The sequence below is a fragment of the Mustela erminea genome, chromosome 1 (assembly GCF_009829155.1).
Source record: "Mustela erminea isolate mMusErm1 chromosome 1, mMusErm1.Pri, whole genome shotgun sequence".
Classification (NCBI taxonomy): Eukaryota; Metazoa; Chordata; class Mammalia; order Carnivora; family Mustelidae; genus Mustela; species Mustela erminea.
In genome coordinates this window covers 181,860,135-181,874,328 of record NC_045614.1, presented here as the reverse complement: position 1 = coordinate 181,874,328, position 14,194 = coordinate 181,860,135, and the positions used below count along the sequence as shown (strand labels likewise).

The following is a 14,194-nucleotide window of genomic DNA, read 5'->3' as shown; positions in this document are numbered from 1 at the left end:
CACTGAGCCACCCAGACGCCCCAAGTCTTTTACCTTTTTAGTGAAATTTGTGCTTAGGTTTTTTTTGGGTTTTTTGGATACAATTATAAATGGAATTGTTTTCTTTCTTTTTTTTTTTTAAGATTTTTTATTTATTTATTTGACAGAGAGAAATCACAAGTAGGCAGAGAGGCAGGCAGAGAGAGAGAGAGAGAGAGGAGGAGGCAGGCTCCCTGCCGCGCAGAGAGCCCGATGTGGGACTCGATCCCAGGACCCCGAGATCATGACCTGAGCCGAAGGCAGCGGCTTAACCCACTGAGCCACCCAGGCGCCCTGGAATTGTTTTCTTAATTCATATTTCCATTAGTTCATTATTGGTGTATATAAATGCCAGGTTTATGTAAAATAATTGTGTATCCTGCAATTGTATTGAATTCATTTATTAGTTCTAATAGTTTTTGGTAGAGTCTTTAGGGTTTTCAATATGTAGTATCATGTCATCTGCAATAGTTAAAGTAAGAAAATTCTTATTCCTCTGAAATCCATATACTTAATCTAAAGACATTTTCTTGCATTACACAGATCTTTACAATGCAGAGTGTATATAGATTCACTTTTTCAGATATAACCTCAATTATACAGAAGCCCCCTAAACTTCAGAGTCTGAAAAAATTTAAATGGCAAACAAAGCCCTCAATTGTAGAAAATATGAACATTTATAATGGTCTCAACTACAATAGGAAGAATCTGCCACTAATTACCAATGACTTTACAGTCCAACTCTTGCAAATTTAGAGTACCAGAAATATTTGGGATACTTCCAGAAAAGAAAAAAGGAAGAGAGAATCAAAATAAATAGTAGGATAAAAGAACAGCAACCATTATGACTTGTTACAAGCGAATGTTTCTGAAATGGCATTCTATGATGAACTTCATCACTAGCACTCAAAATTACATGGATGAACACGGTGAAGTTCTTGTCTCAGGAAGTTGAAGAATGAATCTTGTGGACCAAAGAGAATGAGCAAAGTGATAGAATTTTATTAAGCAAGAATACAGATGGGTACTAAGGAGGGCACGGATTGCATAGAGCACTGGGTGTTATATACAAACAATGAATCATGGAACACTACATCAAAAGCTAATGTACTATACGGTGATTAATATAACATAATAAGGGAAAAAAAAGAATACAGAAAAAGCTCTCAGATGTAAGAGCAGTTCCAACATGGTTGCCAATGAAGGCTTTTATTCTCTGGCCTTTTATTAGTTAGGACTTTACCAGGAAACTTGCTGGCGGTGAGTTCAGTGCTCTGTGATTAGACATGAGAGATACATTGTGTGTGAGTCTTTATTTCTTGTGACATCTATGATCTTCTGATATGTAGATATGTAGGTCTGGTTAATCTTTATAGTTAATTTCTCCTTTGAGGCCTGATCAGTGTGTGTGTGTGTGTGTGTGTGTGTGTGTGTGTAGATATTCTGTATTTTCTGTGGTCACAGCATATATTTTTCTTGATTTTAAAAGATTTTATTTATTTATTTGACAGAGAGAGAGAGAGAGCACAAGCAGGGAGAGCAGCAGAGGGAGAGGGAGAAGCAGGCTCCTCGATTAGCAGGAAGCCGAATATGGGGCTCAATCCCGGGATCCTGGGATCATGACCTGAGCACAAGGCAGAAGTTTAACAAACTGAGCCACGCAGCACCCCCACACTGTAATTATTAGAGAAATATTTTAGCCCTAGCAGTTGGGACAGGGGTTCTGATTTTTTTTCTTCCTTATCTTTATTTTTTTTTTCTGTCTATATACCTGAAATAACCTCAGAGCCTAGTTGGGGACCCTATTCCTTCCCTATCTAAGGTCTCATCTTTTCCATATTCAAAGTGCCCATATAAAAGCAAGATTAAAAATATAATATCTTTGTAGCACAGGACAAAGAGACCTATAGGGCATAGGAACTCTCACTATGGGTCAGTGTTTTTCAAATTGCTGGCTGTGGTTAATTAATGAGTTATAAAATCAATTAGCAGATTCCTTTTAAGAGTCAAAAATAAAATAGAAAATATTAGAATTGGAAAGGAAAATGTAGAGAAATATAGAAGAAAAAGTAAAGACAATGTCACAGTGCCTTACAAAGAGCAAGCTTTCATTTCCTGTATGGGTTTGTGCATTATGTAAGGTTGCAAAATGTGATTTTCTATAGATCACACCTCAAAAGGTTTGAAAATCATTGCATTAACACCAGCTGTGGTGAAGCTGAAGTCTTAATCACTTCAGTCCCTCTAAAACCATCAGTATACAAAAATACATGTTCAGACTGAAGAGGTCTGAGCTCCAAAAAAATAATCAAAAGCCACTAAGAATGTTATTTTAAATAATCCAGATAAGTTTGAGCTTTTGAGAAGGGTTTCATTCAAATGATCAAAATATACTTTCACATTTTTATGTCTTAAATTTCAATTATCTTCAGCATTGACTTATATGGGGCATTTAATTCCCCAGCTACCAGATAAATGATGTGCATTTTACTTTTACTTTTCTAAGACCATTTGTTTTAATACCAGAAAAGAAGCAAGTCATGGAACAGAAGCAGTTCTATAGTAGTAACATAGTGTTTAATATAAATATTCATAAATAATAGATTTTATAAATTAGCATTATTTTATAGTAGTATAAGTAATGGATTATAAAGTAACTCATTCATGGGATATAGGACCACATCATTGCAATGCCCCCTTGAACTTAATGGTTTTCAGGCATCCGATTGATTAAGATGCTTGTAGGTACAATTTATATGGCATCAGAGTGTCCTTATAATGTACATAGATTGATACAGTGGCAGATTCTGAAAAATTTATACTCAGAAATTCTTGATTTAAAGAAAAGTGAAAATGTTCCAAAGTCTAGCTTAGTCAAAGGAAGTTTTCAGAAGTGACTAAGTTTCAAATAAGTTGAAAATATTTTCTTGAGCAAAATTGTTTTTAAATATATCATAGAGATTTTAAGCTTAATGTATATAGACAGAGGAACTTATTACTGCTTAGGTTACTTAAGATTTCTTGATCTTTTAACCAGGAATTAATATTTTTTATTTACCAAAGAAAAGAAAAGCTAAGTATAGATAAGGCATGGGTAATTGTTTTGCTTTTGCACGAAGCCCTTGAGAGATTATCTCAAGCATTTGTCACAATTTTGAATATTTTTCCTTCAGTGCTAAAATCTGTCACTCCTTCAGGATCATAAAAATCCTATCTTTTCTAGGGATAATCTTTTATTTGTTGTCCCATAAATTGGCTGGAATTATACAGTTTGTAGTATGACTACATTGTTTCTCAAAAGTATTAAAATAATCATCAACGAACACTATCTTTTCAGTAAAAAGTGGTCCAGGATTTCACAGGCACTCTCAAAAAGGCCATTATTTTCAAAGCTTCTAAAGAGCACTTACCTCTTGCGTATTGGTTATTTTCTGTTTCAACTACAAGCTTCTAAACTTGGAGGCAAGAAGTGCCTTAAAAAAACAGAATCAAGTAGCATATGCTCAGATTAATCAGGATAGAAGTCCTTTTCTTATTTGCTATTGAGGTTTTAAATGTAATGATGAACTTAACATTGATGTTATTGTCCCTTCTAAATCTAATCTTTAATGTAATGAGACTTCAACTTGACACCACACTAGTGTAGTAGTTGATTTCAGGAGTTTATATGAGTGAGTAGGTAGATTCAAAATCAGAGTGTCAACTTACAATTTAATGGAATAAGTAGGCTTGAATTTTCCACTTCAAACTGACTTAATTTATTACCACCTTAACACCTTTGACCCTTTCAGACAGAAGTACTTACGGTGGTATTTGAGTTTGGGGCTTTCACCGTCAAGCCTTTAAATACGAATCATTGAGATTCTCAAACTACACGTAGTTTTTTACATGAAAAAATTTAAAAAAACTGTGCAGGTATGGGAAATATCATACCTACACTGAGCAAAAGCTAACCTCTAAAAATTGCTATGATAAAACACATGATTGAAGAGCATGTCCTGAAACCACTAAACACAAAAGGGCATGGGGACTAGTGAGAAAAAGAGGCTAAGGAACCGTTCTGCTCTTTTTCTTTCTCATACAAAATGCACAGACATACTTATTAGATGAGTCAGGATGAATAACTGCAACAGGCTAGAAATACATGGAGAAATTATGTATTTAAAAGAGAAATTATTTAATAATTAAATAAAAAGTCTTGTTAAAGAGAGAACTAAAGGTAGAGGGGAATTGAACAATAAAAGTAAGTGATGGGTTTATTAGTTAGGATTTTGATGCATACTAGAACAGTGTACTGAGAAGATGGGAGGTTATGATTGAAAAAAATTGAAATTTTTCCAGTTTTATAATAATGAGGTAATGATGGTGACCAAGTTTGGTATGTGATCATGACTTAGGGAGGACCAACAAAATAATTACCAAATATGAGGGAATCAGGGAACTGAGAGGTCAAGATATTGGATGGGTTAGAAATGTAAATGTTTAAGTCAATACATTTTTGAAGAAATTCTTTCTTGTTCATATCACATTATTCTCTTTTGCATTCTCTCAGACCTCTTGGGCTTCATTCTCTCTCTTTTCTCATCCCTTAAATGAAAATATTCCACAATATCTAGTAATCTATCCTTTTGTGTTCCTTTTGGAGCTTGGGCATTTGCTTGACTCCAGAATCTCTCTAAAAGAGTCCAGTTCTGTCCTCAGGCCTGACTTCTGATTTCTTATTTCCTTATTGCCGAATAAAGATATATTTCTTGATCTTCTCCTAGCTCTTGAACTTAGCATGCTCCAAAGTAAAATCTTCCACTTTCCTTATCGGCTATATCCCAATTTTTTAAATTTTTGTTTTTACATTTGTTTGTTTATTTGGTTGGCTGGTTGGTGGTATGTTGGTTTCACATTGTTATTTTTTCTTAGACCTGGATTTCTCTCTTAAGAACTCTATAGATGGTCTCTTTATTGAAACTTCTTTTTCAGATATTTCACATTGCTATACTTAAAAGATATTGTGAACAGTAATACTCACTTCTTAAAAGACTTAGCAAAGTATATTTGTTTTTCCTAACTGTCCAGATATTTTAACCTGGAACCCAAGGCCAGGTTTGAGTTCCAGGCTAAAAAATGTACTTTTTTTTTTTTTTTTTGCTTTTTTCCTCATGTTTGTAACCCAAAACTTTCCATTTCTTTGCTTTTGTTCATGGTTGTCTTTATGACCAGAATGTTCTCCACCACATTTTATTCTCTTTTCCATTTAAATGACATCATCAGTCTTTTGTTCTAACATTAAAATAATACTTTTCATCTTCACTTTTTTCTTATAAACTGTCTTGGACTAAGTTCCTTATCAGCATATCTGGTCCTGTTAGAACTTATTTCCTGACTTTTGATTTTATTATTCCCAACTCAGTTATCCTACCACAAGTCATTAACTTTGCCCTTTCGTAATTTGTTATCTTAGTTAATCATGATATCACCTATTATTGACACTGTTCTCTTTTCTTGGTCCTCGCTGTATTTAAATTCATCTTTTCAATAATATGGCTTCGTGAGGGTAAGCATCCTAGCTAGGGTCCTAACTTCTCTTGAGTTGGCTTTGTCCATTTCTACCACTCAAAATCTTGCCATAATTAAAGATATCAATCAAGAGCTATAGCTTTCATAAAGCCTGTTCTAATATCCCTAATATAAGTATGGTCAATTTTTATGTTTTATAACTCAATTCTGCCACTTACCATGTCCTGCAAGTGTTACAGTTGATGACATATATTTTATATAAACTACAAAAATGTAATATCACAGGGAGAAGATGTTTATTTTCCTCATATCCCTCATAATTTCTGGTTCAAAAACATATACACATTTGTTTATTGATAGTTGTTAGATAATAATTGTGTAAACTTGTGAAGTACCTAGTCAAGAGTACATAGACATACTTAAACAATAACAAAAATCTTCATTGAGCTTTCAACTCTCTTAAGATTACAAGTGTAATAGTAGAACATTTTCTGCTAATTAAACTCATTGAAACTCATTGAGGACTACTATAAATATTTCTCAAGTTTTGTTTTCCTTTGAGCAGAACTGTATAACAACAGACACATAACTGTTTAGTTGATCATGTTTTAAAATGAACTTCAGCTGTAATAAGGAAAATATTCAAAGTTAATTTGGATAATAATAAAAGTTACTTGATGTTTTAAAAATTGCTTCCATATAAAGCATGAAATCCATATTGCAAATAAAAGGAAAGAAAATTTTATCACAATTAAGTTGTACAACAGTCAGATTTGAGGAAAAAGCTCAGCTTGATGAATTCTCCAAGGTCCTAGATCAACATTTTACAATAATTAAGAATTTGATTAGAAATATGTGTAGACTATTACTTACACAACTATTTTCAGAAACCTCTCATTTGATCCTCAATAGCAAAATAACCTTTTGCGTATTTTTATATTTAAAGTGGTCAATGTAATAAGTAGCTCCACATGTAATCTCTTTGTATTTTCCTGTGTAGCAGCCACATCACTTTCTTCCAACAGAGACTCCTTACAAAATTATATTTTAAGTTGGTTGCATTAGTTTAAGAAAGGCTACACCTTGAACTTGCTTTGTATTTATATTTGAGATTTTAAGGAAAGAAGTGAACAATACCAGCTTCTATTTTTTGTGTTTTTTTCTTCCTCTTCTCTTTTTTCCTTCTACCTCACTTGGTTGGCAATGTCTGGGCTGTGGCTTATGGATGCAATTTCAATCCACCCAATGAAGAATGGCTGAGGCTAGAATCCCCCAGAATTCTTCTTCCCAGAACCCAATAAACTTAAAATCTTTTAATTGAACTGAATGTCAAACTCACTTGTCAATTTGAACTTAATTTCTTTCCCTCTGCTTTTCTAAAAATGTGATTGCATGAACACAATTTTATACATAGACTCTTCAGTATAATTTCTTCAGTATAACTTTGCTTCAAGCAGAAAAATGGATCAAGATGTTTATAGAGCTTCTACTACCTTCTTCCACTGTAGAGTGAAACCATCACAGAAAATAGAGAAGGATTGGGCTTAAAAATCTCCCTAGTATTAAGTCTTCAATCATATCTATCACCTGGGAATTTTTAAACTGAAATAAAGGTAGTAATCATCTTCATGTGCCATACACTGATAAGTGCATGAGACATCAAGTCATTAACTATCAGTTCCTGCTTTGTCTTGAATGAAAGAAATATAAGATATATGCATTCGCAACTTTCTTTCTCTTTTCTTTGAGCCAGAACAAGGTGTTTACTTGAATGCTACTACAGCAACTTATTATTTTTCTTTCATTTAGGAAAAGTGAGTTTCATTTTTATAAAACTAATCTTAATGTTAGAGCCCAACATGTACTGTGCTTGTGAAGAAAAAGGCACTGTAGATCTCCAAGGGTATATAGCCATTTGGGAAAAGGAAGATACTGGAGGTTGCTTCCATTCCACAGTTTGGAAGATCTTTTACTCGTGTTTACTTCTGCAAGGACACCAGACCTCTTTTTTAGGAGATCTGCATTATGACGCTTATTTTTCTGTAACTGAACTGCTTATTCTTTATTCTTCTTCTCACATGAGTCTAAAGAGAATGAGATATAATAAGTCAAAGCAAGATTCCATTGGCATCAATATCTAGGGAGTAAGGATCCCATATACAGTTGGAAGAATTAGAGGGACTGTTCTTATGGTATAACTTTTCAGAATAAGTGCCCCAAAGACCAAAGAGTTTCAGTGGAAATGAGAAATCAGGTTTGTATCCAGCTCAAGATAAAAAATAGCCTGCTAACCCAAGGGAGTTGTGGCAATTCCTTCTAACACTAATTTATAAATAAGGAGTTAAAGATATCAGAGAATTTCTCATTAGATACAGAGAAAACAAAATATGAGGTTAATAAAAATTTTTCTAAAAATCTGTTACAGTAAAACAATTCCACCAAGACCTTAGGATATAAGAGAATAAATATACGCACATGTTTGGTTTCTTCTTTCACTTTTTTTTTTTTATTTTATTTGTTGTTGTTGTTTTCCATTATGCTATGAAGAAATAGCCGCAAAATGTCATTAGGTGCATAAGAAAAAAAAAAAAAAAGTTTTTTTAGCCCTATAGATTTGGTAGACAGAAACATAAATCAAATGTTATCTCATATGGAAGATTTCCAAATTCTAATTATCTGGGCTTTTAAAGGGGAAACTGGATTGACCATATTAATGTTCTCACTATGGAGTTATATAGCATTCTCTCATGCCTGATGCTGTGTCAGTGTCCTGTTACTCCTGGTATCTAGCTCCTACTCTTTTTCAGCCTTATCACATAGAAACTATAGACTGGAACCACTTTTTAAATGATCTCCTTTGGTTGTCTGAACAGCAGGGAAGATTGTTATTCATTTGCAGCAAGAAACTCAATCATTTCTGGGTTCCAATTAGAGAAAGCCTAGGGGCCTTCTTTATTAAGATGAAACACAAATTGTATCAAGACTTGCTAAACCACTTAATATTTTTATGGTGATATTAAGAAGTTTGAACATTTTAAGTACTAATTGGAATATGTGTAGGGTATTTTTAATCGATGTATAAACTCTAACCTCCATTTCATTAAAATTGCGTCTTATGGCGCTAATTTTTTTTGCCACCTTGAAGATTTACCATACAGAGTAGGATCAAGGATCCTGTAATATTCAGTGTCAGTAGAGGCTTACACTTCTATAATCTGCTCTGAACCATTTCTGCAGATGTTTTTTCATTATTTCCTAGTAAAGAGAATTATGTTTCAGAAAACATTCTTTTTAAATACAGGCTGGGAGGTTAAATAATTTATCTAGATCTTGAACTTCATTTCTGTGTATACAACTCAAAAATACATATCTAAATTTACTTATATGATTACAGGGCCATATACTTAAAGATGTGACTGAAATCTTATGAACACAAGCAGAGAAAAGTTATGACAGTTTGGATTTGGGGGGTATAATTTTGAGTGTATGAAAATGCATAGAGAGAGATATCCAGTTATATCTGTGTATGTTTAAAAATTTTTACTTATACATTAAGAAAGTATTGCCTCCACGGGCGCCTGGGTGGCTCAGTGGGTTAAGCCGCTGCCTTCGGCTCAGGTCATGATCTCAGGGTCCTGGGATCGAGTCCCGCATCGGGCTCTCTGCTCAGCAGGGAGCCTGCTTCCTCCTCTCTCTCTCTGCCTGCCTCTCTGCCTACTTGTAATCTCTCTCTGTCAAATAAATAAATAAATCTTTAAAAAAGAAAAAAAAAAAAAAGAAAGTATTGCCTCTTAATGAAATACATCTGTTGAGTAGTATCTTAAGGATGAATCTTTTAAAATTCAAGTTATCCTTAATATAACTGTTATTTTAATATTGGCCGTATGTGGCTTTGTAGAAAGGGCACACCTTCTAATATTTCAGTTATATGCAATAAGTCATAGTTTTGTCTCTTCAAAGGATATTAAGGATGGACAGGGTTCAAGATTATCTAGGCTCTCAGTTTTAACATAAGAATTAGTAAATTTAAAGAGCAGCTAGCTAATGTGGGGTACATGATGCAAGTTGAGAAATATTAATGGTTTATATTTTATTAAGTATACTATAAGAGTGAGTTGTCTATGTAATTGGATGATATAAATTATTTTATTTTCCAATAGTTTTAGATAACTAATTTCTTTGTTTCTTTTTTTCCGCATAAAATGCCCTTTCAGAATTTTCATGGATACAGTCCTGGTTGTCTTCTCTTTGTTCTCTCCCAAATGTCTCACTACTTAAACTAAATGATTCTTTCATCACATTGCTGATCTGCTTATTTTGATACTATTTCCTGTATTTTTTATTATTTGGTTCACAGCTTTTGCCACTTCAGAATTTTTTCAGAAAAACATATTCTCTGAATTAGAAAAGATGCCATAGTTCATTAATCAAGATATATGTTCTCATTGTCTTTACAATAACAAAATGGGAGTGAAATGTTTCCCCCAAAAATCAACAAATAATTAAACCTATTTTAAAAATAATTTCTAACATGATAAAATCATGTTAAAATAGAAATTTTGACATAAAAAATTGGAAAATATTTATCATGTTAGTAAGCAAGAGGTAGTGGACAAAGCATTAACTACAGAGTCAGACCAATGTTTGGATACATCTCTGATCATCAACATTCTTACATGCATTAAATTTTTAAAAATGATATCAGAAGTAACCTCGTGAGAAATATAGAAGATATTAGTAACACATCTAGGATAATTAACATATCAACCCATGGCAGTAGGTATTATTAACTATTCCTAAAATTTATAATTACAAAAGTATGTAAAATATTGGAAGACAGATGTCCATGGTTCATTTATCCTTTCTTCCCTGCAAACAGGTTTTGTGATGAGAATTCTTTGCAAGAATTTAATTAAAAGAGAACTACCAATTTTCATAAGTTCATAAAACTTTTCTTTAGGTTCCATTTATAAGTATGATCATACTTAATATGTCTTTCTCTGTCTCATTATTTCACTTAGCCTAATGCCCTCAAGTTCCACCCATGTTGTCTCATATAGCAGGTTTTCCTTTTTTCAATGGCTGAATAATATTGCATTATACTTAGAATATATTTTCTTTATCTTTTCATCCATTGATGGACATGGGTTCTTTGCATGTGTTGGCTTTTATAAACAATGCTGCAGTGAACATGGGATGTAGATATCTTTTCGAAATAGTGATTTTGTTTCCTTTGGATATTTACCCAAAAATGGAATTACTGGATCAAGCGGTAGTTGTATTTTTAATATTCTGAGAAAACTTCATATTATTTTCCAAAATGGCTACACCAATTTATATTTCCACCCACAGTGTGGAAGTATACCCTTTTCTCCATGTCTTCCCTAACACTTGTTATTTCTAGACTTTTTAATGATAAGCATTCTAACAGATATGAGCTAATATTGCATTATGGTTTTGATTTGCATTTATTCAATGATGAGTGATGTTGAACATTTTTTTCTATAATTGTTAGCTGCTTGAATGTCTTCTTTGGAAGAATATTTATTCAATTCATCTTTAATTTTTTTAGTTGGATCATTTTTTTGCTACTCAGTTGTACAAGCACTTTATTATTTTTTTTTCCTGTTTAATTGCTCTAAGACTTCCCATGTAATGTCAAGTGAAAGTGTCTAGAAACAGGGGATAGAGTAGTGGGAGAAGTGGGTGAATGTAGTACAGATTTCCAGTTATAAAATAAATAATTTCTGGGGATGTAATGCACAGCATGCTGACTATAGTTAACAATGTTGTATTGTTTATTTGAATGTTGCTAAGAAAGTAGATCTTTAAAGTTTCATCACAAGAGAAAATATAACTATGTGAGGTGATCGATGTTAACTAAAGCAATTATGATAATTACTTTGCAATATATACATTTATCAAATCATTCCATTTTACACCACAGTGTTAGTTGTCAATTGTTTTGCTACAACTAGGAGACTAAAAGAGAGACCTTCAAGGAAAAACCTGTAGGGAGTGAGAAAAGCAGGAAAGGTGGGGAAATAGCTTCTGATGGTTTCAGGCAAAACTGTCACAGTGGTATTAGCCTCAAGTGTAAAGGTGTAGTTCCAAGTACTTCTGGAAAAGGCTGCTCCAAAGCCCCAAAGCCATCCTCCAGAAATAGCAGGTATGAGAATTCACATCAGGATTGAGGCCACAGGATTGCTCTAATGACTCAGCAGATTAGTTCGTTAATACATGCCTGTTTAGTTTAACAGAGTAGAAGTAAATTGTATTTGCCATATCTCCGTATCTCCTGAGTGAGAGCATGGTGGTCGTTTGGTACCTTATAGAAGTTAGCATGTGGATGTGCACAAAATGATTGTTAAGTATTTGTAAATTGCTTGATTTATATACTTCACGTAATATGAAAAATGTCTCATTTTCCTATCTATGTGCATATTTAAATCCAATAGGCCAGAACCCGTTTTGTGGACGAAGGACGGCGGAGAATTGCCGGATCCTGACCGGATGGTTGTCAGTGGTAGGGAGTTAAACATTCTTTTCCTGAACAAAACGGATAATGGCACATATCGATGTGAAGCCACGAACACCATCGGCCAAAGCAGTGCAGAGTATGTTCTCATTGTACACGGTGAGTACTTTTTTGATATCCGTATATATGAAAGAAATGAATGACCTGAAAAACTTTAAATTTATCACAGTCTTTAGAATAATAAACATGATTTTAAATGGGTTTTCTTTTTCTTTCAGAAAGACTTATCATAAAAGATTCACAATATGTTCCAAGTCAAACTAATAAATTTACGACATACGCTAAAAATAAAAAGTATTTTTGTAAAAGGTTTTCTTTACTGCAATTATATAAGTTTTGGTCGTGACTAGTAAATAATAATGGTTTTCTTTGAATTTTGCAAATAAACACTTTTAGTTATAAATCATAATCATGGAAGCTATATTCAAGTTAGTTTTGGTTGTAAATCATAAAAATATACTTTATTATCACTATAGCTGGTTTCACAAGGAATGATAGCACATTGAGATGCAGCAAAGACAGAGGTATACAATATATAAGTGCATTAATTTCTTATGAACAATTATTTGAAACAGTCACAGACATTTTTTCTTCACTGCACTAATCTCACGGTATGCGTAAATATAACAAAATGGCAAAAAGAAATAACAGTACCTAAACTGAGACAATCCCTGTTTTTCCAAACCTCCAAAAGCCACAATTGTTGCTCATGCTACAGCTTTAATATATTGTTAGATAGAGATGAACTTTTATGAGATCAATAAATAATGTAATAAAAATTAGTCAAGTTTCTTTATTGTAAGACTTCTCAGAGTTTATTAACTTGCCAGGTTACATTTTGAATTTCCAAGAGAAAGAAACATCAGAGAATGTAAGATTTTCCTCATATTTCACTATGAAATTCTTTCCTAAGACTAGTATTGTGCTAATACAATATAACAGTATATCAAATGAACACTGTATAAAACATGATATAGTAATAAAGCCAGTGTATCTTAAAAATATGAATAGAGGATATTTATTTGAGATCTTTCCCATGAATCTAATTAAAAATATTATGAGAGCATGAACTATTTCTGTACCTTTCTAAAACAGAATTTGGTGTGGGGGGGTAGAGTCTAATTCTCTGTAAAAAGATTTTATTTTAGGGAAAAAATTAATACCATTTATGTTTTTTCCCCAGGTATTTATTTTGTTGTGGTACAGGACAAATTGGAGAAAGAGACTATATTAAATCAATATACAACTTTTGTATTCTTAAATTACTTTAGTGTATGCAGTCTTCTAATTCTTAATACCACTTTGCTGTTGAAGGCCATACATGGTGTGGCCATACATAGTGTGGCCATATATGTACATAGAAGTACATAGACTGACCACATATAAATTCTTTGAAGATAGAGCTGAGAGATTAATTTCTAGCATCCTATGAATTGTGCAGATTACAACTTTCTGGAAAGATCAGCCTAATCCAATTAAATTCATAAATTGGAACTAAATGTGTTAAAGCCCTGTAGACACTCCCTGCCAGGCTTCCTGCCAGAGAGAATCTAACAAGTCCTGGGCGTGTCAAGAAAATAACTTAGATCCTTGGAGCAGGATCCAGGAGTAGCTTTCAGTTCATGCTGACCTGTGTGTGTAGCTCATGCAGTCATAGAAGTGAAGTCTGATTCACTCTGCGCTTTCTGAGTGCTTCTCACTGACAGTTGTAGGGAACCTAGGGGCATTTTGTATAGCATGTCACATCGTGTCGAAAGCAATAGGACACAAAAATACCAAGAGTTAGAAGGGAAGTGATAGAAAAAAATAATACAGTTTAGATAAAATGTATGTCATCCTTTTTTTTTTTTTTTTAACATAATTCAAGTGGAGCAAATGCATATGTTTTCCCAGTGTTTGCAAGCTAGCCAACAGCATGATTTCCTAAATAGCCAAGCTACCTTTAGGTATTTGGCAGTTGACATATTTCTAATAAATACTTCTCTAACCACTTTGTAAGAAGTCATTTTTGGCTTTGCTTTTTGAACTACAATTCATCAAAAGCACCCCATAGATTAATGTTATTCATGCTGCTAGATAAATGCTGTGAAGTTCAACAGTAGTTTACCTAGGATTATTGACACAAGT

General features: G+C 33.2%; 1 protein-coding gene across 3 annotated transcripts in view; it reads left to right on the top strand.

Moving 5' to 3' along the window:
* CADM2 (cell adhesion molecule 2) overlaps positions 1-14,194 on the top strand; it is a 1,075,448-nt gene that overhangs the window by 963,278 nt on the left and 97,976 nt on the right. For all 3 annotated transcript variants that reach the window (XM_032352192.1, XM_032352186.1, XM_032352199.1), the window contains one exon: positions 11,988-12,166. In XM_032352192.1, the coding sequence (XP_032208083.1) occupies positions 11,988-12,166 (179 nt within the window). The remainder of the gene's footprint in view (positions 1-11,987; positions 12,167-14,194) is intronic.